At 45.6% G+C, this 26,594-nt stretch overlaps 1 protein-coding gene across 2 annotated transcripts; it reads right to left on the reverse strand.

Moving 5' to 3' along the window:
* Positions 1 to 213: 213 nt before the first annotated feature.
* On the reverse strand, positions 214 to 24,488 carry FRMPD1 (FERM and PDZ domain containing 1). Of its 2 annotated transcripts, none has more exons than XM_057430484.1 (15): positions 24,381 to 24,488; positions 23,443 to 23,600; positions 21,414 to 21,516; positions 21,035 to 21,080; positions 18,453 to 18,560; positions 13,410 to 13,505; positions 11,079 to 11,204; positions 9,799 to 9,918; positions 9,364 to 9,500; positions 7,951 to 8,077; positions 7,468 to 7,563; positions 6,006 to 6,188; positions 5,449 to 5,596; positions 3,863 to 4,678; positions 214 to 2,636 (listed from the first exon to the last, which is right to left on the reverse strand). In XM_057430484.1, the coding sequence occupies exons 1-15, from the start codon at positions 24,479 to 24,481 to the stop codon at positions 313 to 315; spliced, it is 4,689 nt and encodes a 1,562-aa protein (XP_057286467.1). In that variant the 5' UTR covers positions 24,482 to 24,488; the 3' UTR covers positions 214 to 312. The 2 variants fall into 2 exon arrangements, with proteins under 2 accessions (XP_057286467.1, XP_057286466.1); XM_057430483.1 differs by having other exon boundaries at positions 7,468 to 7,587.
* Between the last annotated feature and the right edge of the window lie 2,106 nt (positions 24,489 to 26,594).

The raw sequence follows: 26,594 nt of genomic DNA on the forward strand, positions 1-26,594 counted from the left end.
TTGGGAGGTGAGGGACAAGCCCCAGGCAAGATACATAAGCCATTGAAGTACTCTATGAATTTGTATATTACATAGATTGCGTACACAAAATTGCGCAAAGCTAGGCTGGAGGGCAGTATGCCCTGCGTCACAACCACCCTCTGCACAGGGGTGGCTCTTGGTGGAGCTAAGCTGACAACAGGGACACGTGCTTCCATGCCCATTCTGTGAACTGTGGGGCTAAACGCCCTGTAGGGGAGAACCTGATAGTGGACAGAAGGAACATGGCTGGGCTCTTGCCACCCAGTGCGCTCATGCCACCAAACATCCCCATCACAACAATGGGGGTACCCTGAACTGCTGCAGAAGACAAAACATGGAAGCTGTGAGGGCTGTGTGTTGGCGGGCAAGGAGCTTGGCACCCACATCTGGGCAGCCTTGCCTGCAAATCTGCTGGTGAACAGCCTGCACAAGTTGCTGGTAGGTTCCCACCACATCCATGAGTGCAACCCCAAGCTTCTGCTGCCTCTGCCTGCACAGCTGGCAGTGTGTCACCTGGAAGCAGGCCACTGCCAGCTGAACTAGGTGGTTGAATGTCACCCTCAGCACACCCTGCAGCTCTTTTAGGGACTGCTCTGTTTTCAGGAGCTCCTGGCAACTGGACAGCAGATCCCGGGAGACTAAGCCAAGGGTGCCCTTGCTCTCAGCACCCTGCTCAGAACATTGACCTTGCAGGTGGGTTGCTTGGGTCCTGGAGAGCTTCCCCACAACCTCCTGAAGCTCTGTGGTGTAGGCCAGGAAGCAGGAAAAATCTGCAGGGCTCATCTGTGCTTGGTCCTTCAGCTTGCTGAGGGCTTGGACATAAGGGTCCCACCCTGCCATGTCCCTAGCAATGGAGACTGGGTAACTGCTCACAGGGGTCCCAGGAAGACTACAGCTGCTGTACGGTGGAGTGGTGAGGGGCCCCAGAAATGCATTGCACATGGGGATGGTAGTTTCACATTCCCCCTTGTCATCAGACCTGTGGAAGCAGCTGATATAGGACAGACGACAGCCGCACTTGTCCATCCCAAGTTGTGGTGGACATGTCTTCTTCATTGTGGAAAAACCCAAGGACCTGATCATGATGGGGTCAGAAGGACTCTGCTCATCCTCCTTGTGGTTAAAGCAGAGTAAGGAGTGCTTTGAAGCCCCATGATCTGTTTTTTTCTCAAAAAAGCCAAAGGAAACTGGGCCTGAGGAGATGGAAAGCCCTACAGATGGAGTTATAGGAGAGTCTTTTCCCATCTCAGTAGGCTGCTCTCTGGGAAGAGGAGTCTGAATAGGCTGTGGCTGTGTGAGAGCCACATTTCCTGCATCTTTTCTAGGGTCTCCATCCAGCTCCTGGCTGCTTAGCAACTCTTTCACAAGCAGTGCTCCAGCTGGGAATGTTTGTATCTCCTTTCCAACAGCATCAGCCTCCAGGCACCCACTAGTCTTCTCGGAGGCCAAAAGCTCTAGTGGGATATCTACTCTTTCCTGAGATGGGCTGGGTGATGCGAGGTCTGTTCTCAGCCCACATGAGAGCCAGGAGAGGTGAGTTTCAACCCCAGAAGTGCTGCTGCAACCTGTTAAGAGCTGAGTTGCATCTGGAAAACCTATGTGATTTTTATTGTTTGCTTTCTGTAAGGCCTCCTTGTTTATCACTGGTCTGCTTTTTGCCTGTAACAAGGCACTGTCACTGCTGTTTTCAGCACAGCTGTCACAATTAGCTTTTCCTTCTTCACAAAGAGCTGGGACAGGCTCCTTACATGCTGCTTCCCTCTCAGCAGTGAGCAGCAGTTCCTGGTCGTGGTCTTTGTCCACCTCATGAGGAGAGCCCATGCTGGAGCCATGAGCTGTCAGTGTGCGTTTGTTAGCAGGGCAAGTCACTTCTTGGCTAGGGCATGGATGTGTATCACCAGCCTGCTGGGCTGCCATCACCTCACCCTTCTCCTCCTGTGCCACTTGGGCCAGCCAGCCTCTGGTGTCCATACAGCTCTCCTCACTCAGCAACCCATTATTTGTCTTCATAGAGGAACTTCCCTGAGCAGGTGACCTGACAGCGTGTAAACAAGATGTGCCCGCACGAAGGGGCACACCTTCCTCCAGGGACAGGAAAGGTGGATATACAGCATGTGTAGGTTGGAGGCCGCTGTCCACATGCATGGCAACACCCTGCAGGCAAACAGCTGAAATGGAAGAAATCAACGAGTCAGTCACTGATTTTGTTTCCATGGTATCAGGCTCCATTTCCACAAGGCCAGAGGATGGATTTGGGCTAGCACTGTTTCTCTGGGCGCGGGCTGCAGCAGGAACTCGCAGCTCTGCATTCTTGATGTTCTCTGAGGAGGGTGAAGAGGGCAGCTGAGCATGGAGTGCCGGGGTGGGTGGCCAAGAGCAGCAGCTTTGCAGAGGGCCTGGTAAAGCTAAGGGAAAAGTGACCTGTGAAGTGTAATCGGTTTTCAGGAAAGATCTCCTCTTCTTCAGGCTCTTAGCATATGTCATCTCCTTCTCCTTTCTGTGCTTCTCCTTTGCTGTCTGCCTTGTCATCAGGCTTTCTCCTAAGCTGTAACACCTTGGTTGCTTTAGCATGCAGGAGCAGTTTTCTGTACTCTCCTGGGATGTCATATTGTAGCCTGTTGGCAAGAAAAAGAACCATGCAAGTCAGAAAATAGCCCCAGGCAGCAGAATATCCATGCGTCTATGTAGTGGGCCTAAAAGTTCTTAACACATGTCCTGCAATTGCCGACATAAATGTTTGGTTGCAAAGCCTGGGTCCCAAGTGCCAAAGGAAACTGTCTCTTATGATCAAGCACCATCTTGGAATCACCTATGTCAAGGAAAATAGAATTTGTGCCTATGGCTACAAAGACTGAAGTCCAGCACTAGTGATAAAGGGTGATGGGTAGTCTCTCCCTTTGCTTATTGGAGCCACTTGATCTGACTGCAGATACATCTGTAATTCACAAGTTTAATTTGGTGGTATTAGCAGCAGCTACAGCGAGTGCTGCCTACAGCTGGAGATTTATTAACATTATCAGAAATTTCCAGTTTGGATATTTAGGTGATAAAAATTTCCAGAGATTGCAGTGTTGTGTCTGAACATGGTATTGTTACTGTGAATGAATGCAAAATGTAAAGTTGTACTAAATACACAAAACAAATGAAGAAGATCAATTAATGTTGAAAGAAATTATTATTTCAGAAACAAGAATCCTCTTCTTTCTGAGAAAATACAATGACCAGGGAGCTGCTCAGCCACAGAACTCCTTGACCCAGTTATGTAATGTGCTCCTGACCCCAAAAGATCATTATCTTGTGGGTACATGGGACAATAATGTTTTACAGCTTTTAGCTCTCCTCAGCTTGAAGGAAGGTAGGAGAGTGAAGGTGCTGCCTGCCAGTGGGAATATTTACCATAAAGCTCCCTCTTAGTGCAACACTCTTTTAATCCCTGAAGATTCAGCCTACATAGAAGGATGCACAGAACTTACTCATGCAGCATGCTGGCTTCAGAATCAAGCAGAACCATATATCAGTATTCTGGAATTCCTGCAGAAACCTGGGAACCCTCCAGAATGCCAGACTCATTTGAAAACTGACTTTTTCTGGAATCTAATGCTCGGATGTGATGAAGATTTCCCTGCAGAGTTGCAGCTCTGACCCCTATGTGCACATCAACTGTATTTCTGCTGAAGAATGGTTTATAAAGAATGGGTGTTCAAAGGTCCTTTAAAAATCCTGGGAAATCTATGAAGAGCTGAAAGATGATCTCTCTAGGAAGACTGACATGGGAAAAAGGCAACACCCTAGTCCATGGGGTGGAAGAAAGGTAGCCTGCAGCATATGGGTGAGGGTTTACCTGCCAAGGTGTCTGGAGGGCTAAGCCTGTCTGCAGCATCATAGAACTCCTCCTCAGAGCTGGTGTCACCAAAGCCTGGGGGTGGCTCCAAAATGGGGTCGCTTGCCTCTGCAGTCACCTCTGCTCCACATGGTGCCCCTTCCTGGGAAGACTCATCTTTCCAAGGACTTCTTTGAGGGCTGTGGCTGATTTTGCTCCTCTCCACACCGCCTGCAGGGGATATGCTGTAGCACAGGTTGTAATAGCCCATGGTGTTTTTCTCAGACAATCGGGTTTCCACCACAGATGTACCAGTGTCTTCCCCTCTCTGCTCAGAGGGACTGTTCTCACACCCAAGCTCCTCTGCATGCGGTACCTGCAAGAAGCAGAAGTAGTCTCCAGTTTCTGCCCTGATGGACCCTCCTGCAGCATGAATGGGGAAGAAGCTCTTGTAAGAGTGGCTCATCTCCTGAACTGTTGGTGTGTAGAAGTGGAAGAATTCTGGCCTGAAGGAAGAGCACATCTCCAACTCATCTTCCTCCAGTGCATCCATAGAGTCACTAGAGCCACTTGTCTTAAATCCTCGGCTCTCAGTGTTGGCTGAATCTGAAGCCTCAGATGCGCTGTCTGTTGCATTGTCACACATATCATACTGGTCACTCCCCTCAGACTGGGGCTTTGTGCTGTCCTTTTCCAGACTGTGGAGCTCTCCCAGCTCCTCCTCGTTGCACACAGGATGGGCACTGCTGTATGCTGTAGGAGTGTCCAAGCAATGGTCTGAAGAGGAATCCTGCTCCCAGGAGTCTTCAAAGTCACTGCAGGTTCGAGATTCGTATCCTGGGATTTAAACACATCTATCAGCCTGTCCCTTACAGTGGCAAGAAGGAACGGCCAGACAAGGGTTATGAACTTGTCTGAAGAGCAGAGCCTTAAAGCCCAGAGTGTTCTGCCCTCACTTGCTCATCAGCAAACAAGATGAAGGTACAATCAGACCTCCAGGACCATATGCAACCTGTCAGTGGAGGCTTGGTCCCTCCTGCCTGCTTTGCCTGGTTTTACCAGGGGGAGCTGCGGAACAGCAGCCAGCTAACTCGTTGCCTAAAACCTCAGTCTGTAACCCCTATGACGCTGCAATTATCCTGACAAGGGACAGGACAGCATGGCAAACGGATCCTCTCTCTCCTGGCCGAGGGGTGCCAGCAGATGGGAGTTGTTCAGGAGGCTGGCAGAAGAGCACAAGTGCTCAGTGATAGGTTTGCCGTTCCGGTGACTGGCATTCAGTTTTCACTTCTTGGGAAAAGCTGCCAATTACTGCTGCTCTTCTGCTATGCGACAGTCTGGGGTTGATGGAAACCTGGCACTGCCTGCACCATGGCTGACAGTCTTAATAACTTGCAGATGCCACTGGGCTACTGTTCTAGCATGATACTATTCCCAGGAGGAAATAACACTTCCAGTGCTGGAGGATCCACTCACTTTCTCCCCATCCTTTGACAAAAAAAAAACAAACAAAAAACCAACACCACCCAAAAATCACACGCATGCACACACACACAAAATATCCAAATCCAACAAACAAACAAACAAACAGGCTGGGTTTTTAAAACCTTCTTCAGCTGAGACACGGTGCAGTTGCCGTTTTTTCTCCCCCCAGGTAAATATGGAGACATTTGCATCCACAAACAGTCTGTAATAGCCAATGATGAGGCAGACAAGGTCTTTTGCACTGTTTGATTCCAGGAGCAGAGTCAGCAGCTTGTTGTTTAAGGACATGGAGAGAAGAAAACAGTAAAAATATTTTCAAATTTACGAATATTGCTTGTATCGCCATCTGCAAGAACATGCTGCACACTGAAAAGACATTCCTTCTCCCCCATACCACCATCATTCCAAAGCACTGTTTCTGCATGAGGCACAGAGAAACAAGATAAATTGCTTTTCTCCTATTTTGTTTCTTTGATATGTCTCACTGATGGAGGACAGGAAGAAGAATCACTTTTCTTCAGTAATTTCATATTCTTTTTATGAGCTTCCCCTTCCGAGTCTGCTCTAAGCCTTTTTTACTGATGATACCACCAGCTAAATGTCAGATTTTGAAAAGAATACATGGTGTGAATGATTCCCCACTTGTTCTCTAGCCCTGACACAGCCATCAAGAACTTACCTTCAGATCCTGCAGATAGATTTTGACAGTGCTCACTTTTTCAGACTCCTCTGTAAGCTCCAACCTGCTGATGTTTGCAAACTCTGCCAGACTTGTTATGATGTTGAGCTTATTATTGATAATCTGGCTCACCCCATACTTGGCACCCACCAACAAGGCAACATATGATTCTCTGTCCTGTAGCTGTAAGGAGGAGAGGTTAAATCTGTAACCAAAATCTAGGCACAAATCAAATCACCTGTGCTGGGCAGGGACTCCTCAGTCACCTGTTCTTGTGTACTATTTTAACACTGGACTCTTTACAACTGTGCTGTAACCAGCTGCAAAGGGAGCCCCTTGTTACTTACAGGCTTTCAGCTCACCTGCTCCCAGCTGTTCTGTTCTCTTCTCTGCCTTGGGGATCACCAGTTTCCCTGTACCCCCAAGGCAGATGGTCTCAGAGAAGCAGCAGCAATCTAGCAGATCCAGAGAGGTCAGATCAGCAGCAGATTGCTATCAGAAGTATCACCTGGCAGGCTGTGCCAGATGGACCAAGTGAGACCTACTAGATTTGGCTAGAAACTTCAGGAAGGCATTCTGGTTTTGGAAGAACTTTCCAAAGTTCTTCCTAGCACTTTCTGTTAGGATCAGACACTTAGAAATAAATTAACACCCAAATAATTTGGCAAAACTATTTCAGTTTGCACACAACCGTAAACCTAGGCATTACTGTAACCCATCAGTAAGGTCTTCCTCTGATACAATCCTACCTACATTGCTCGGTGTGCTATACAAAACAACTTGTGGTCTATAGTTCAGTACATATCCAAATGAGGACAGGCAAAAAAAAAAGAACAACAACCCAAGAAACTCTTGGGGAACTGTGAGAAGAGCAGTGTTCTCTTTTACAGTAAGGTTTAAGCATAGCCAATACCTCTTCAAGGGTTTTTGAAATATCCCCAGATCTCTTAAGTACTTTACAACATAAAAAATATAAACAGAGGTCATCTGAAGAGCAAGAGTCACAGCTTTCAACTTGAAAAAATATGCAGAATTATTGTGTAGGCTGGTGTGTTATTCACTTCAATGGTATTATGCTCAGTTATCCTAGCAGAGTCCCTCATGACTTCTCATGAAGTCCCAGGGTAGGGAAAAGTAGTGTGACTGACCTGTCTTAAACAGCATCACCAGAGCTAATGTTACGTTTTCTACAAGGATCAAAGCAAAGACAGTGAGGAGACTCAGTAAAAGGTTGCTAGTCTCACATCAACAGTCAGTTAAGAAAAATATTGAAACATTTCTGCCTTAGATAGGGTTTGCTTTGGTTAAGATACGATCTTACACACTGCTGAAATAAAAAGGTTAAAACTCCTTCTCGCATCCTTATCTTTGCAGTTATTGTCCAAGTACAATAAGAGATGCACAAAGCAAAGCAATAAGACAGTATGCCAAAGCCCAGTTGCATAAATAAATGCACTCGTACCATAAGGGTGGCATTAAAGATCTTCCCATTGTACATCTTCAGGTCTCCCAGTATTTGCAGGTAGCTCAGGCGCACTTGGACTGCTGTGAGCACATGCTTCGTTTTGCAAGAGAAGGAATACTGTTTAGAAACATGACAGACAAACAAGGTTTTCCAGGTAGCCTATGGGGTAGAAGATGTTCTTTTCATACAGGACTTAGTATTTGACCAGCACATCTAGCTTGGTCTGGATGGGCACTTGATCTGTACAGGACCACCCCACATTACTACGTTTGCCATGTGGCAACCCCACAACAGAACACACTCTGTAGGGAAATTAGAGTGCGTGCACAGCAGATGAAGTTATAAGAGGAAAAGATAGAAGAAAAGTCCCACGTGATCCCACAGAGGAGAGACCCATGGAGAAAAGACATTGCTTCTTTGACTGTGAGAGATGCTGCCTCCATCCTGGGAGACACCTTGAATCCAGGGAATAAACACTACCTTTTGCCGAGGGTCCAGTAGCATCTGGTTCTGCTTCAAGTGGTAGCTGATGGCTTTCTTGATATCCTTCCCTCTCATGTTTCGAAGCAGGGTTGGTGAGATGAAATTTTCAATTCCCCAGTCCCTCCTGGCAGAAAAATGGGAAGGGAGCAAAGGGGGTCCCAGCTGTGCTGTCCCCCAACAACACAACAATGTGCAGAACAACAGCTAGCCAGAAGCAGAGAAGGGCAAAGGCACCATGCCAGTCATAGAAGCATAGAATCATAGAACAGATTGTGTTGGAAGAGACCTTCAAAGGCCATCTAGTCCAGTGCCCCTGCAATGAGCAGGGACATCTTCCAACTAGATCAGGGTGCTGTAACATGTCTGGGTGTAGCTCACAGAACATGACTACCTTACTCAAATTCACTTTTATGTGCTTCTGCTACTGAGACAGGAGGTGGGTTGGAGGACCATGCACTTTCATGCAGAATGGCCATTTTTACATGGTTATACAGGAGACAATCTACAAGCTTTGTCAGCATAATAGTCCCAATCTGTCTGTGCCTCCCAGAGGATGAAGGTTCTTTACTTTGGTTATAAGATCATTACGTAACATCTGCAGCTCCCTACACCCAAAAATGTGGATTCATTCAGCCCAAGGAGTAAATATCCAGGAACTAAGAATGCTGCAGTTGTCTGAAGTCACTTCTCACTCTTCATTAACTGCACACTGTTGGGTATGTCTGGCTATATGCAGGCATCAGCAGCACTTGCCCAGGCTGGTGGAGGCTGAGTGGTGCAGTTACTACACAAATGTCTGTTATTCAATGATTGGCTCATCACAAATTCTTAAAGCAGGGCTGTTCTTCAGGGCAAGTGCGGTCTAACAGCACTGACATGCAGTACAGCACACTCGCTGCTTGTGAAAGCACATTTTGGTTTTTTTTTTTTCTAGATCCCATTACTTCACAGGACCTATCACTTATGCTGAAATTAGATATTTCTGAAATAGTTATGGTGGATGAAAGGGTGTAGTGGCTGTGCAGAGCTGATTAGTATCCTCTCTCTCAACTACTGCATGCAAATCTTAGTATAGTGGCAGGGGCAGGCTGAGTAACCGTAACTATCTGAGAGATTCAGTATTTTATGTCCCTGCTCTACCTACAGATCAGAACCTCCCTCTGCTTAGGCACATGTCCAGATGTTATACTGTACATATTATTCAAGCAGCTCAGCAGGCTAAAGACAGGCTCTGAAGCCACCTTGACCTAAAATGACTGGCACAACTAAGAGACTGCAGTCTTTCTGGGTCAGAGACAGGCTTCTATCCAGAGCTAAACACTGGGCAAACATAGAGCTGATGCCACTTTTAGTTGGCTCCCTGTTCTGCCAGACTTAGCCACAACACAGCACAGAAATTTGGGAACTTACTCAATGTATTTCAAGGATACTTTCTGTGGCTGAGCACAAGCATAGATCCTCTCCTGTATGTGCAGAGCAGCCAGACGTAATGCCACACTGCATTTCATTTCCACAGCAAATCTTTCCTGAAGCACATCACTGCAGCTCTGGAACAAATATGGGTGAGTTAGCATGATGATGTGAGCTCAAGAAGGCCTCTGATATAACTAAGTAATTGTAAGTCATAAAGGGAGCCACTCAGCTAATTTCAATCTCATTCTGTTAAAAGACAAGAATGTAAGTTGATTTAAGAATTTAAGACAAATTGAATCCAAATGCTCTGTTCCTAAGTGCTCTGCATTTCACATTCATGTAAATGAACTGGCCTGAAGTATGCTTTGGTTTAAAGCAGAAATGAGAATTGGATGAGAAGAGATCCAAAAGCATGAAATGCCTCTATTTTACCTGCAAGTAGAGATATTCAAAGGCAATTGGGTCTTCCTGCAGGAGGTCTAAGGGATCTTTTGGGACAAAGCAAACTCTGAAGAGGCACCGGTAGTCCTGAGATTCTCTTTTTTGGACCACCTGCAACAGACAAACAGCATCATGCCACAGGGACTGCTGTAGTTCTTCATTTCATAAATGCATAGTAAGCCTCTGCCTTGTATGAACTCAGAAATAATTTAAAGATACTGTCAAGTGGGATGACTGCAGATTAGCCATTTGTCCTCAGCAAATACAAGGAGACATTGCTAATGTTTGTAATTTTATCTTAGATTCTTGTCCTGGTTTTTGCTTCTCCCTGTGGTAGCTTGGAAGTTCTTTGACAGCAAAGCTTCATTAAATATCCATTGATCTCATCTATTTGTAGTATAACCAGGACAGATGCTGCAAGGCCATATGATAATGACAGAGAAAGGTCAAAGCTTTCCTGCTTTTATGTTCAGTCTAAGATAGCAGCAGCCCTAAAGAGACACTTGGATCTTCATCATAATTATCAATACGATGTCCCCTGGGTTACACATTAGCATATTTTATTCTGGGAAAATCCCATACAAGCTTACCATCTGAAACAAACCAGAAATTCTCAGGCACACATGCTCAGTGGTTGGACAGGGTTAGCTACTTAACCTCTCTGCATCACAGTGTAACACTGACCAACAAAGTCAACAGCATGGACATAAGACTCCCAGGTAGGCACATTCTCATAAATTAGATTAGTTGAGAATTAGTAGCAGAGCAATAGAATTACTAAGAGAACTAACCTCGTGTTTGCAGAGGTTAAACTTTTGATTTAGAATTTAATCAAAGTGGCACCTGGCTGGGTTAACTCTCTGACCACCTAGGGAACAGTAAACAGCTGTCTACACAGCTATTTTAAGATTGTCTGAAACAGTCCTCTGTAGATTGGCCTATCTGGCAAATGGCACAAAACATGCTCATCCTCTTAATTGCACTACACAGTCCAAACAACACCATCCCATGGGTATCATTCTGTGGGCACTCTGAATGGAGTGAGACACTTCTGAAAGTGTCATTTCTCCAGGAGCTCTATTTAATGCTGTAGTAACACATGCAACAGGGAGAGAACAGCACCTCTGAAGATGGGGCCAAGCTCACACCTTCTTGTGATACCTGCAGAGCCAAGTTTTCTCTGCACTTCACTGGCCAAAATTAATTTGTGCTGGTGATCCCTCTTCCCCCTCACAGCATGACTGCAGGGGCATGCAAAGGGTTCTTCTCACCTGCTCGATGAACTCTTCCTCATGCAGCAGGTGGATCTTTGCCACATTGTACTGCTCCTCCAGAGCAAGGGCAAAGTGCGCAATGCTCCGGATTGAGAGCTTCTCCTTCAAGGTGAGAACAATGTCCTGGGAAGGGAAAGTCCATAGCTAGTCGAACAGAATTTAGACAGAGCTCCTGAACACTGCTAGTATATCGCATGAATGTAGATGATTCTAGCCTGCTGCTGGCAGCCATGTGGAAAAGCACTAAAAGGGCAGTGGCCAGACAAAATTCTCTGCAGCCAAGAACATGCTTGGTGCTACAACACAGTGAAATTTTTAGAACTGTTTCACAGGAAAACAGTGCCTTTATGTACTGCCTTTCCCTCTTCACTAACGGTTTCTGAACACGCTGACCTAAACAAACCACAGAGGTCTCAAGGCTAGTGAAAGCCTGCAAGTTCATCAGAAATGGAGATACAGGAGATAGCAACTTCTTTGGGACACCAAGCACAAGCTTGGCAGTTAGCTGCTGTGCTATCCCAGCTGGATGTCTAAGCAACAAAAGAACATGCTAGCCAGGCAGTTAGCAGGATGGTGTTCAGAGCCAGCCACGCTGAAAGTTTCAGCCTTACAGTTTTTAGTTTGGTGGTGTTGAGCACTTTTTGTCACCCTTGATTCAAATGTTTGCTGTTGACCATTCCAGCTTTCTAGAACTCTATGACACTTCCTGAAGAAACTACAAAGAACTGGTGGCCCACCGATAAACAAGAATTTGAGAGCATAATTGTAGAAAACTTACTTAATTTGATTGAAATTGGTGTTCCTGTTATATGGTGAATTCTGTTGGAATACTAAGTCTCATGAAAATAACTGGGTTTATTTTTGGCAAACAGAAAACATATAAGGCTTGACTGAATTGAAAGAGAACTCCCTTTCTTCACTCAAGACTCTTAAGGTAAGCACAAATATTTGACTCACCTCAGTTTTAAGCAACGATCTCTTAAACAGCAGAGGAACTTTTGAAAGCACCTGACCTGGGAAGCATTTTACCCATTTGAGTGTTTCTGTTAGGATGCTGGTGAGGTTTGCATTCAATTCCAGTAAGGAAAAATTTGTTCCAGATCAGAGGTGAGCAAACTGAACCTAACATGACGAGCTAATCCATCTTTTAGAAATTAATACCTTGCAGGTGGGCATTCAGATCTCTCTTTACAACTCATCTCCCCTTTCCTTACTATTTCCCTGCTTTGTTTCATTTTCTTTTTCTCTGCCCTGCAAGTCACAACACTTGCATAGACTTACTTGCATGAGAGACCACGAGAGTGAAGTTTGGATAAACTAGACAATAAATTTCTCCTTTCTAAGAAAAGTTTTCAGTACATTATAAATAAAATCTCCTTGCTTTTCCCCTTAACATTCTTTCAGCCTGATAACTCCAGAAAGCCTGTCTATTGTGCATTTTTTCTACAGTAACTGCACTGCTGCAGGACATCGTATATCCTTTAAAGAAATGGCCTCCAATCACTATGCACAGGCAAATCTTACTAACTCCAACATAAACACTGATCAACTCTAAAGATCAGGCTAGAAAATCTTAAGGTTTGTAAGTCTATGTCTAAGCATGGACGTTTTGGAAAGTGCTAGTTAGTGGCTCTGGAAAGCAGCACCTTGTATTTTGAAGAGAATGACAGTAACCTGTCTATTATGCCTCCAAGCACAAGTGGTTTTAGGTAGATTGTACTGCTTTTCCCCCTCAAGAGGTTAATCAGGTTTTATGTCTCCACAGGGAAACATAAACATTTCATGAGTGCAAAAATAAGGCTGCACAGACAGGAACTTTAAGGAACAACCATCACAATTATACTTGCTGTATTTACATGATATCCACATGATAGCCAAACCTGGACTCCACTGTTCAGGTCCCAGGTCTTGTTCTCCCTCTCATGGATGCACATTGTCACTGCTATATTAAACAACTTCCTCTATATTCTGTCATGTGGTTTCCAAAGAAATCAATGTGAGAGTGGACAGCTGCTGATTTGCCAGTTCCCACCAACCTATATACTCTTGCCCCACTTCAATCACACTTCACGAAGTGTAATGGTCTCATAGCCAAGTTCTTGCAAGTTTTGTGAAAATTGGCTGCCGAGAAGAAAAGAGTGGCGAATTAAAGCAACATCTCCTCTGCACAAAGAACATGGAAAATCCAGTATGCTCAGCATCAGCTGGCAATCCAGTTCCACTAGCTGGCCAATAAAACCAAGAGGTTGCAAATTCCGCTGGATGTACCTTTACTACTGGATTGAATTTAGGTAGTGGGAATAAAGGCAGACAACCAAGCATTGTTACCTTGACAGTAGTGCTTGTCTCAAACCTGAAAGCCTTCGTCTGTCCATTTTCCAAATATACTTTGAGAACGCTGGGCATACAAAGAAGAGAATTCCCCTGCAGAACAAAATCAACAGCACTAATCCTTGGATGTTAAGCCTCCAGGCACCAGTCTGCTCTGCGTGACACAGCACATGCTAGTATAAATGAAAATCTTTATCTGCTTTTGCAGACCTCTTCTGTGGCACCAAGCTTTATTCCCTGATGATGCTTATGGCATGGAACAAGGGAAGAGCATAACAAATGCCTTTACCATAAAACTCCAGCCAGTGCAACAGCTGCACATAGCCTATACATGCTTGTTGATCACTTCCCACATGATATAGGAAGATTTGCCAGCTGAGGGCCATCTTCCCTGGACTCTTCATCAGCAACTGTAGTGATAGGACAAGGGCTAATGGGTTCAGATTTAAACAGGGGGAGTTCAGGCTAGATATAAGGAAGTTATTTACTGTGAGGCTGGTGAGGCACTGAACAGGTTGCCCAAGGAAAGTGAATGCTCCATCCCTGGCAGGGTTAAGGCCAGCTTGGACAGGGCCTTGGGTGACATGGTCTAGTGTGAGATGTCCCTGCCCATGGCAGGTGGATTGGAACTAGATGCTCTTATCCTTTTCAACCTGAAGCATTCTGCAACTCTATTACCAGAAAAGCAGTGATGTCTGCCAGAAAAGACATCTTCCTGGGCACCAGACAGCACTAACCACCTTGCTGACACTTTCTCACTAGCAGCAGCAATGACTTCAAGTTCAGAGCTACCTAAACACTCCATGACTGGATCTTGCACACCACAAGAAAGCTGTAGGATTCAGCTAAATATGCAGGATACTTTATTGAGCATTCCCTTAGGATTTGTGACTCTGGGGCTTCCCAAACAGGAGATGATACCACCAGAGTTTCTTGAGATGGATCTCAAATGCATTAGACAAGGCACTGACTTCCATAACAAAAGCACTTCCATTGGGTGCTCTGAAATTTTGGGAACTTGGCTTTTGTCCTTCTAGGGCTGTTGAGAGCTGCAACCTTTAGCCTTCTACCTTACTCCTTTAGTACAACTCATCTGCATATTCCTTCTTGGTTTTGGTGTTACTGTATTCCAGTGCTGAGAAAGTTACTCCTCCACCCTTTGACTTCCCTTTCAGAACATCCTTCTTATGTTCTTGGACCAGCATGTTCCTCCAATCTTTATCTAGTTGTCATGACAGTGTCAAGGCTGAGAACACATTTCTAAGATGATCTCTCCTATGTTCATTTGCTGTGCAACACCTTGTAAATCTCACAGCCTTGATCTATCTTGACAGAGAGTGCATATACCCTGGAAATATTACCAGAACAAACATAAACCACATCTGAATCTTGTTCCTCCCCTCCGTTTCATGGGGTTCAAAGCTGCCTACAGTCATCACTGAGGAAAAAAGAGTGAACATTGCCACTGCTCCTGAGACCAAGGTGTAACTGTATGTCGAGTAGCACAAACACATCACATCTTTCACAGGCTTTGGGTCCTCCATCAATTTAAGAAAAGTGATGCTGGTTTACACTAACTGCACATTTTCTCTGGTTGCTCCCACAGTCACAAGTTATCATATGAATGAGGCCTTCTACAGTCAGCACATACAAGAACTTAAAATCTATATAGAAATTCATAGACAAATTAAGTATCACCACTCCCCTTTCCAGATCCAATCAGATGGCCAGAGCACCCAGATGAGATTTCTGTCTATTTTTGAGGCTCTAATAGTCTACTATGAATTAGTTCTGAAAGCTTCTGCTCTGTCTTAAGCAGGTGTACCCCTCCTGTTTTATCTGGTGAAAGGTTGATTTACTCCACGTTACAGCTAGGCCCACAGCTTCTAATAACACACTGACTGATGCTGCCTGAGGATCCTAAGGGACCTGTATCTTGCATATCATTCCATTATATGGAAATACATAATCAGTTTGCAGTAGAAAATGAAGGCTGTGTAGCATTGAGGCTTATTAACAATTTATGTTCACAAACAGGAGTTTCTGATTTCAACTGCAGAACGCAGCCTCTGGGTTCCTTGCAGTTGCCACAGAGATCATTTAGCAATGCTCCATTAAGATGACAAGAGTACTCTATTTACTGAAACAGGAAGCTTTGCAGTTTTTCGGGGCCATAATACCCACTTTGGCTGTCTTAATACATCAGTCCACTGAAAGGAGAGCAATTCTGAAACACTCGAGCAGAGTAGCTGCTGTCTATGATGAACAGTGTTCTTCCAGAAATAGTCATAAATATATAACACATTTATTTACTCTTCCTTCATGCTAATATTATACTGTCTCCAACTGTTGAAAAGGGAAGCTAACACCATAGAATCATAGAAGGTGGAAAGGGCATTAAGATCAACCACCCTGACATGGGCAGAGACACCACACACTAAACCACATCACCCAAGACTTCATCCAGCCTGGCCTTGAACACTGCTAGGGATGGAGCATTCACAACTTCCCTGAGCAACCCGTTCCAGTCCCTCACCACCCTCACAGTAAAATACTTCTTTCTGATATCTGACCTAAACTTCCTCTGTTTAAGTTTGAACCCATTACCCTTTGACCTACCACTTTAGTTTCTAATGAAGAGTTCCTCTCCAGCATCCTTGTAGGCCCCCTTCAGATACTGGAAGGCTGCTATGAGGTCTCCACACAGTGTTCTATTCTCCAGCTGAACAGCCCCAACTTTCTCAGCCTATCTTCATATGAGAGCTGCTCCAGTCCCCTGATCATCCTCGTGGCCCTCCTCTGGACTTTCTCCAACAGCTCCATGTCCTTTTCATGTTGAGGACACCAGAACTGCACACAATACTCCAGGTGAGGTCTCACGAGAGCTGAGCAGAAGAGCAGGATCACCTCCTTCGACCTGCTGGTCATGCTCCTTTTTATGCAGACCAGGATACGGTTGGCTTTCTGGGTGGTGAGCACACACTAAAGCCAGCTCATGTTCGTTTTCTCATTGACCAACACCCCCAAGTCCTTCTCCTCAGGCTGTTACGAATTTTTTTGCCTAACCTGTAGCTGTGCGTGGGATTGCCCTGACCCAGGTGTAGGACCTTGCACTTGGCATAGTTAAACTTTGCGAGGTTGGCATAGGCCCATGTCTCAAGCACGTCAAGGTCCCTCCAGTGTATCAACCGAACCACATAACTTAGTGTTGTTGGCAAACTTGCTGGTGGCAAATTCAATCCCACTGTCCACATCACTGACAAATGTGTTGAACAAAATCAGTCCCAACACCAACCCCTGAGAGACACAACTCATTACTGGTCTCCAGCTGGACATTGAGCCATTGACCACAACACTTTGTGTGTGGCCATTCAGCCAATTCTTTATCTACCAAGTGGTCCATCCATCAGATTTACATCTTTCCAGTTTAGAGACAAGGATATCATGTGAGACAGCTTCAAACACTTTGCACAAATCCAGGTAGATTACGTCAATGGCTTTGCCCCTTTCCATCAGTTCTGTAGCCCTGTCATAGTAATTTGTTGGTCTTCTCAGACAGGATTTCCCCTTAGTGAAGCCATGTTGGCTATCACCAACTACCTTGTTGTTTTTCATGTGCCTCAGCATGTTTTCCAGGAGAATCTGCTCCAAGATTTTGCCAGGCACAGAAGTAAGACTGAGTAGTTTGTAGTTTCCCTGGGTTATCCATTTTCCCCTTCTTGAAAATGGGGCTTATATTTCCCTTTTTCCAGTTGTTGGGAACTTCACCTGACTGCCATGATTTTTCAAATATGATGGACAGTGGCCGAGCAACTTCATCTGCCAGCTCCTTCAGGACCTGCGAATGGATTTCATCAGGTCCCATGGACTTGTGCACATTCAGGTTCTCAAGATGATCTTGAACCTGACCCTCTCCTACAGTGCACCTAAATTCTTCAATCTCACAGTCGCTGCATCTGCCTTCATAGACTTGGGCGGCGTGATCAGAGCACTTGCCAGTGAAGACTGAGGCAAAGGAGTCATAGAGAACCTCAGCTGTCTCCAAATCCACAGTAGCTAGTTCTCCCATTAGCTTCCAGAGAGGGCCAGGGCCCATATTATTCCTAATCTGTCTTTTGTTTGCAATCTACCTATAGAAGCCTTTCCTGTTATCTTTCACATCCCTTGCCAGACTCAGTTTTTACTGGGCCTTAGCTTTCCTGACCCTCTCCCTCTTTTCCTGCATGACGTCCCCATATTCTTCCAAGGCCATCTGTCCTTGCTTCTACTTTCTGTAAGATTCTATTTTCCTCTAAGTTTTCTTAGCACCTCCTTATCCATCCATGGAGGCCTCCTGGCCCTCTTGCTGCATTTCCTTTTAGTTGGGACACACTCCTGACCTTGGAGCAGGTGGGACCCCAACATACAAATTAATTTCTCTTACCTTTATTTCTCATTAAATGAATGACAAACTACATATTGATTGTCTCCCTCCTCTGCACTTGCTACAACCCCAGTGCCCAGTCTCTGTCTGAAACAGCACCATGGAAGCTCCCAGGCAGATACTAATGTGAAGCTCCACCTACATATTACTGTGTGCAGTTCTGGTGTCCTCAACATAACAAGGACGTGGAACTGTTGGAGCAAGTCCACAGGAGGGCCACGAGGATGATAAGGGGACTGGAGCAGCTCTCGTATGAAGATAGGCTGAGAAAGTTGGGGCTGTTCAGCTGGAGAATAGAACACTGTGTGGAGACTTCATAGCAGCCTTCCAATATCTGAAGGGGTCCTACAAGGATTCTGGAGAGGGACTCTTCATTAGGTATTTTCCATTAGTCTAAGTAAGCAAACAAAACATAAACCCCTCTAGAGATTCTAGTGCTTCCTCCCTGATCACAGATGTGCCTAGGAAACAAGTTGGCACCAGATGCCTGGATGTATATCCAGGTGCAGATACTCTGTAGGTCTTGTAAGCCAGCCTGGTATCTGTCCCCAGATGGGACCCATTTCTTCCCAACATGCACTGTCCACGGCATCCGGCTGTAGCAATACCCTACTGACCTGTGTGTGTCCGTTCACCAGCACTTCCTCTGCAAACCGTACTTTCACAGGGTTTGTTTTCAGCCTTGCCCTCTTCTCTGCAGTAAGAAATGATGACTTGGGCCCACCCTGAAAAAACGAGCACTTGGTTGGCAACTCAGTCTGTTGTAGTTAGGTACAAGATGCAGAGGCCCACAGTACAGGGAGGGGTGAGAGCACAGCCCATGCTGAAGCTGCTCACACTACACTGCTTCACACTTACAGGAACAGGTGATGTTCGGAGTCTCTCAGCCTCCAGGCTTGCTACAGGCAAAACCTACCTGGGCTACAAGACTTACCTGGGCGGTTGCTGCCTTCTGAACCCAGACCCAGCTGTTCACCAAGTGGACACACATGCAACACATCCTGTTGCACTCCTAATTTCACTGCAGGTTAACCAGCTACTGTGTTTACACATTTCCCCAACTCCTGCAATGAAGCCAGAATCCTGCAGAACAACTGTTTATCTACTAACAGCTGGCTTGCAGTAAGGCTACACAGCACCATAAATGAACACATGCAGAGTGCCTTGCAGTGACAGACAAAATCCCCTATTAGTGTATCACAAGAGCACAGCCATGTATGCAGCATATCCCAGCTCAGCTGGGGTTTCTAGAGCATACTCTCATATTGCAAACTTTTAAGAAAACTGCCCAAGACTAAAAAGCCAACTTGACTGCATTACACTATTGTCACATAACCATATCGCATAAACACCATGCCAGGGGCCTACCAATCTCACAAGACACCATGTGAGTCTAGGAACCACCAACTTCTTGTTCGCAAATGTCCTGATCTTGTAAAACATGTCATTCCCTAAGAAGAACAGAAGCAGTATCCCTCAATCCCTACACTCTTGTCGGAAGTGCAGGTATCTCCCAATCGACACAGCACCATCTTGCCCTGAGGCCATTTGGGAAGGACAGAGGACGGGAGTCAGGCAGGAGTCTCTGTGCTTGGCCAGCAACCCTTCCAGAGTCTGCTGGGCTGTATGGAGCATCATGCCCCACAGCTGCCCTGAGAAGGGCCAAGGCCTCCTATATCTCTTCTAGTATGGCCAGTGCAGCCCCGGCAGGGGGTCTGGTATCCATTGATGAGAGTTATTACCTCTCAGCTCTAAGCACAGCTGCCTTCAGAGTGGGGCAAGAGACAACCCCAAACCAAAGATCAGCCTTGACTGTACTTAGACATGTCCTTAAATGACCTTCAAATGGAAAAACAAAAACCGGTTTGTGCCCCATTTGCTTCTCAACAATGCAGGAAGGCCTGTGAAGGGTGTTCCAAATCCCACGCAGGGTTTTCAAAATCCTTTTCTCTCTGAAACCCTTCTGGCAGGCATTTAAGCCTTGTAAAACTCATTCTTATTTTTCCCTTCTCCAGAGCGAGATCAAGCCTGGCAAGACTGACAGTGAATGTACTATGCAAGGGAGATTAGATTAACAAAAGAGGGAAACCACTGTTAAGTGGGTTTGCTTAAAGTTTTTGTGGTTACTTTGGCTTTGTGCACATCTGTTGAATGGTAAACTTTGTGCAGGAAAAATTCATAGAAGAGATTTTTGTTTTTAATGTACCTTTACTGAAGGCCCAAGAAACTTCATGACATTAAGCCTGAGAACTCCAGTAACTCTTCTGAAAGAATTATCATTCTTGTTTCTAGGAATAAATTAAAAAAAAAACAAAACCTCCAAACAAACAAAAACCACTCCCAGAATGCTTTCCAGGGTGTGGGGGGCAACCCCCCCCAGGCCACTTGCCACCACAAGAAAGCAAAAAGCACACAAACCCAATTTTGACCTTGCCTTCCAGCTCAGTGTTTATACGTACACATTGAAATCCTCATGGATAAACACATCATGTTGACAGTGCATGCCTTCTGGGGAATTTAATGCTACAGGAATGGGCAGTCAGCACCAAAGTTTTGTAATAAAGCTTTGGAATAAAGGTTTCTGTTCCCAAAGTATGAGCCACTCCCAGGTCCCAGCCCTTAACCACATGGAGCCTGGAGAAAAAGAGAGTAATTTTTCCAGCAGTCAAAAGGAAAATCTCAAGAGCTTCCAAGGAGCACCTAGGACAGATGCTGGGCCTGCAGCCTTGGCACCTGTCTTTCATGTCAGGATGGTCCCCATGTCTCAGGCAGCTCCATCACATGGAGAGCACTCCAGGGTGTTCTTAGTGGGCTGGTCACAGCTTGCTGAAGAGACCTGCCTGTGATCCAGTCATTGTGACCTCCTGTCCCCTATGGAGCCTTGTCAGGCTCTCACAGCTCCTGATGGAGCCTCCAGCTCCAAAGAGTATGGGCTCAAACAGTTCAGCAAGCCTCTGTTTGTGGTGGGCTCTGAAAGCCACCATGGTTCTTCACCCCAGTGAGCTGTGAGGAGTTACAACTGATTCTCCCCAAAACCTCTTCAAAGGGCATGCATAAAAGGGGAGAACCCATGCAGCTCTCTTTTGGCTTTGGTCAGGCCTTTGTATCCTGTGTGCCAGCCCAGTCACCACATCTTCCCTGTGGGCCACACTGCAGCAATGCTGCTGGGACTGCTGAGTCCTGAAGAAAGGCCACTTACCGACGTGCAGCGCAGGACAGTTAGGAGGAGCTCATCACCGGCCTCCCTGTAACAGAGACATGTAGTCAGGCAGGGTCAGCAGCTGCCTGTGCCTTCCTCCCCAGTCTCATGGCAGATAGTGCCAGTGAGGCCTCCATCCCCTCCATCCCCACTGTGCTGGAAGGCTCTCAGCACAGTCCAACCAAGACAGAGAAAAGTGAGGGAACCCACTCTCCTGGGCTGCTGTGCCCTTCAGCTGCAGGGCAGACTTGTTGCTGTAGGACAGGCCCCCACTGAGCCAGCCCCACATCACTGTGCACCTTTGTAACCCCTAGTGAGAACTCATCCCTACATCTCTCCATTCAGCCCTCTGCCACCTGCAGGCGATGAGGAACCACACCTGATGATGTCAGCCGCTCGTTCAACAGATAGGTCATCCACCACGGTGGAGTTTATCAGGAGGACCTGGTCACCTGGCTGCAGCTTCCCTTCAGCAGTGCTCCCTGTGAGTGAATGGTACACTGTTACTCATGACAGCACCATACCAGCAGACCTCCTCCCACCAGGGACGCTCACTGTGAGCTCCTTATCCTGCCTTCAACACACTTGCCTCAGCAACTGCCTCTGGATGGCAAAATAAAAAGGAGCCATAGGATGCTGGATCCTGATGGGAGCCAGTATACCCCTGACCATGTCCATGCCACTTTGCCTGGGCTGTTCTCTGGCTTCACAAGCTGCCCCTGCACCACAGAAAATCACTCTCATGCATTCTTTTTCCTTGTTGCAGTCCAGCACACATCCCTGCCCAAGGTGCAGCAGGATAGCTCACAGGCTTTTGGATAACCACAGGAGGACTAGGAGGTAGAAGCAGTGCCTTCACTTGCCTGCAGGCCTTGGGCACACACAGGCCTGTGGGCAACTGGCACACCATGGTGCTCCTCTCTGCTGGATCTGCACCCTGGCCTGACCGTGCTGGTTACATCCCAGTGGCTGACCACATACGGTGCATGGGCTAGGGCCTGGTGTTCCTAGCATGCCACTATCCAGACCAAGGATTCACCATCTATGCCACCATCCAGACTCCTGCAGCAGTCCTTGGGAGATTTGGGCTTGATTTCCAGCATGGTGATCCCCCTGTGCAACCTGGGAGAGGAGGTCTTCATAACCTCGCTGGTTGACGGGAGGACCCACAACAAGTGAAAAAGATGTTTTTTGAGTTTTGCTTTCCAGGAGAGTGGCAGCTGAAAGATGCAAGAGGTTTAAGGAGCAGGTGGACCTCTTGTCTGAGATGAATGATTGAGCATGTAATCCGCAGCACCTTCCACCTGCCCCTCAGGGAGATCCCAGGGCCAGATAGCATTTATGAAAGGCAAAACACAATCACCTAGAATTAAACAAATGGCTCTTAGACATGGACTCCCACAGCAAAGGATAGGACTTAAAAGGACAGGTTTCTTCATGCCTCAGTTTTAATAAAATGTTGATTCTTTGCAATTAGGAAAAAAGTGTGACAGAAAACCTCCTTCCCCATTTCTTAGACCCCAATACCCTCAGCTAATTTAGCCATGTTTCCTATAGGAAGAGGCAAAAAGAGAAAATTTCACTCAAAATCACTGTGAAAGGACAGAGACCACACTGTAGTGCCTTTATAATAAACATCCCACAAGCACAAGCGCTTGGATAGGCCGTTCCCTCAGGCAGATGGTGGATGCCACAGTCCACATGGGCAGCTAGAGGCAGAGCCTAAGCCAGCCCTCCTGCCACCCTCCCAACACCTACCTGCCCAGCTTGGGCATAGTCTTTCTCTGGCTGTCACACTCATACCAACAGATAAAAAGGCAGGCATTTTTGTGTACTCATTAAAAAAGAAAAAGGTATATAAAAAAGAAAAAGGTATATAAAAAAGCAGATTCACAAGTTTTTATTCAAAACCCCCAAGCCACCTTAAAAGCAAAGTTATACCTTTTACAACTGGAAGAGTTGATCTGCCCAACTTAAGCAGAATTTCACCTGGACTGCCTGTAACTAGCAGTGATCTCTGTGTTATATGGATGTAAGATCCTAGGGAATAAAAACTCCTAAGATTAGATTAAATTCTTCCTTTGTATTTCAGATAAAACATGAGAAAGAACTTTGCTTTGAAACGGATCTTCACATCCCTGAAGATCAGCTGTGTCTGAGTGCAGGCTAAGAATTAGCAGTGAAGTTGCCATTAGTTTAGATTTTTCCACGCCATCAGAATGCAGTAGATGTTCAAGCACTCTCCACAGCACAGGCACACAGGCTTTTGCCATTAAAATTCAGAGATCACATGCCAACCAGAAGTACCTGAAAAACTCAAATACTGGCCAGAGTTCATCACTAAGGCCAACTGGGACAATTCAGGCTTCTCATACCTATGATTGTAGGGACAAGGAAATGGTGCTTACCTGCAGTAACAGAGGCAATTGTAAGAGGAAGGTTTGGACAAATCTCAAAGCCATAGTGATGGAGGACCAAATCTTTATATACTGTGACAGTAATTTTGACACGGCTGGCAGGCTGACTACTGCCATCACTGCTGCTGTTTGTCACAGACACACTGCCCCTGTGAGACAAAAAACTGGTCATTAAGATACAATCTGATGATACTTTATAGAAGGGTCATAGATCCACACACATTTTCAGCGGACTGCGTCAGCACACAGAGAGGCCAACACTTCTCTGGGTACCCACAGGTGGCCCTGCAATGTGCAGGCCAGCAATGATCCTCCAGGCTCCACAGAAAGCTTAAGATAAAAGACCAGTGGCACTAGCTGGTTGTAACCACAACTCTTCTAGCCACCCCAGCCCAGTGGTCACATAGAGGGAGAAGTCTAGGTGTGCCCCGCAGTAAGCAATACCTTTACCCAGCAAGGCAGTGACAAAATTTACAGGTCTCTGCTTCTGCCAGGATCCGGTCTACCTTAATTTTGATTCACAGACTTTAGGAAAGTAAGGTAGCTGTGGTCCAAGATCCCTTGTAAGTGCAACTCAGTCTTGAGCTAAAAACATGGGCCCATGGCAAGAGACAAAGAGAAGTACAACCCTTCCTTCAAGAAAAGCACATTTTACATTGAGCAATATTGTATTTCTGCAGAATTTTGTGGCTTACAGAACGAGAATGCCTGAAAGCAGGAACATCTGTCCTTGGAAGCCAAGAGGGATGCTTAAAACCACCTTTTTATTTATTTTTTTTTCCTGACCCTGGGGACTACTGTATGCGTGTTTCCCACAAACAACTTAAACAATGAGTAAGATCTGCAACCTGTTCCTGCTGAGAACAAGCTTGCACTGTCTTTGATCAAAGGTGATCCACAGATGTTTCTTTCACAAAAAACATGTTTACCTTGATGCACCATCCCGAGTGCGATGAAGCCATTTTGCTACCATTTGCTCTATTCTACATGCTTTGCTTGTCTGGATTAAGTTAGCCTCCAAATCTTCCATTTACCTGAAAGTGACAGAAATCACAGGAAAACAGAAAAAGATTGAGGAAATCTTCTAGGCACTTTTCAGAATTACCAACACAAAATCACGTGGGTTTTTTTTTTTTTTTTTTGGTAATAAAGAGATCCACTAGCACCTTGGGAAGACCATGTTCTTTAACAGAGGACATTAACATCTGTAACACTATGATTCCTCCTGGCTAACCAGTCTTCCCTGCCCGGTGCTTTTGGTTAGTCCATGTTGATGGTCATAGTGGCAGACAATGAAACAGTAACCTCTGTAGTCCTTTTTCATGGTTTCAGGATCAAGTTATGTGTTTTCCCAATAAGAGAAAGCTGCTATACCTAGTCGTAGCAAAGCCTTTCTCTATTTTAGTCTGGGATCTCTGAAGGATAAGCTTTGATCAATGTACAGGTAAGTGTTACCAACATAGACATGTTTCTTCCATTGACCATCATTTCAGGGACAAGTACATGGCCTTTAGCTGTATCAAACACTTCAGGGCACAACAATGAGGTTTACAGCCAACTCCTGTCTGCCTTGGGGAGGCAGAGTTGGTGTATTTCCTCACTATGACAGATTACTTCTTCGATTAATAGAGTCACAGGAATTCTACAGAGAGTAGTAATGAAGCAAGAAACTGAGTGGCCAGCACAAGCTGCTGGACACTGCTGTTTGCACTAGAAGAAGTCTCTAAACTAAGATCATGAACTCAAATTTGTTTCTGACAAATATGGTCCAGTGTACTGATGTTTACTAGTCCTGGAACTCTGCAAATATATGCAGTTCCAGGAATTAGTAAAGTAAGTGGCTCATCTTGGATCTTCCATTTAAAAGCTCTATTTCAACAATATCAAAATGATCACTCACCCAACCTGCTCCTTGTGTGTAGACTCTGCTGTTAACAGGGTGTTTTTAGTCCTAGTGAACTGAAGAACTGTAGAACTAAAAGGGTTTGGCTCAGATTTGGTTAATTCATGGCAATTTAAATTGCACCCAACAACATTCCTTCTTTTGAAGATGTAAAGGCAAGGGCAGCTTCCAGACCCCAAACTGAACTCACCAGTCGACTTGTCCTCTATCAAACCAGACAGAGGAAATTTGCCACTTTAACATTGTGCCTTCTGAGATACAGAAAGCCTATAGCCACATATCATTTTCATTTACTCATTCAAACACTGGAAAGAACTGTTCACTGGGCTGAAAGTGAGCCAAACCAAAATGAACAGAAAATATATCTGCATCTACAAGAAGTCATGAAGAATATCAATGCTTTGTGTTTCAACTGTATTTCAGCAAAGAAACAGAATAATTCTATCCACTTTTTACACTGTGTCTTCTGGTCAGCTTGCAAGATTTGTATGTCCTGAGCTCCACTCTTGTGTCTTCTGCTCAGATGGTAAGTTCTGCACACTGGGAACATTGTCTCTTATGCTAGGACAGTACACAGGACAGTGTGCTGCTGGTCCATAGCAGGAGCTATGCTATAGCAGACACACATTAGTAAGCTAACTACAGAATCACAAGATATAAACAAGATGGTTGGAAGTTGACAGAAATGAGGCCAAAATTTTATCTCAACACAAACTGCACCTGTTTTCATCAGTCCCTACCCAACTCACAATGCTCTCCCTAACTCACATATTCTAACAAGCATGAGAGGACAGGATCAACAGTTCTTGATGTCTCTTTCACTCCCAGGAAGCCATTCTGGCCTGCTTCCTGCCTGCACAGCAATGGACAGAAAAAGAGGTCCATAAAATTCAACCCTTCAGGAGTTCTTTCACTGCACATTCTCCTGGCTGCTCTTTCTTATGCAACACAATTTAAAACTGCTCTTTCAGGCACACTGCTCCTGTAACTGCCTCTGAGCAGCATCTCTGAACTAAAAACAACTACCCGTGCAATTAAATGCTGTTTTCTGAAGAAAACTAGAGCTTATAGGATGGGAAATCTGCTCCATTCCAGAGAGTGACTGGGAAGTAACCACAGACCAAGTAGAAACATAGGAATTCTGCAGCCTGAAAGACACACACAGGACATAAAACAAGGCCTAAGCAGTCATCATCTACACTTAGCATGTTTCGTTTGAGCCTTTGTATTCCACCAATTC

This window comes from Pezoporus wallicus, unplaced genomic scaffold, assembly GCF_028554395.1.
Source record: "Pezoporus wallicus isolate ANWC-B61680 ecotype Strahan unplaced genomic scaffold, APGP_CSIRO_Pwel_v1 contig_3573, whole genome shotgun sequence".
In the NCBI taxonomy this organism is placed as follows: Eukaryota; Metazoa; Chordata; class Aves; order Psittaciformes; family Psittacidae; genus Pezoporus; species Pezoporus wallicus.

Excerpts from the sequence above, each read along its gene's own strand:
- FRMPD1 (XM_057430483.1), bottom strand. The coding sequence starts at position 24,481 with ATGGAAGATTTGGAGGCTAACTTAATCCAGACAAGCAAAGCATGTAGA. Across the intron at positions 18,561-21,034 it reads CTGTCCTGCGCTGCACGTCG|GGTGGGCCCAAGTCATCATT; the intron begins GTAAGTGGCCTT and ends TCGTTTTTTCAG. Across the intron at positions 13,506-18,452 it reads TGGTGAACGGACACACACAG|GGGAATTCTCTTCTTTGTAT; the intron begins GTCAGTAGGGTA and ends TTTGTTCTGCAG.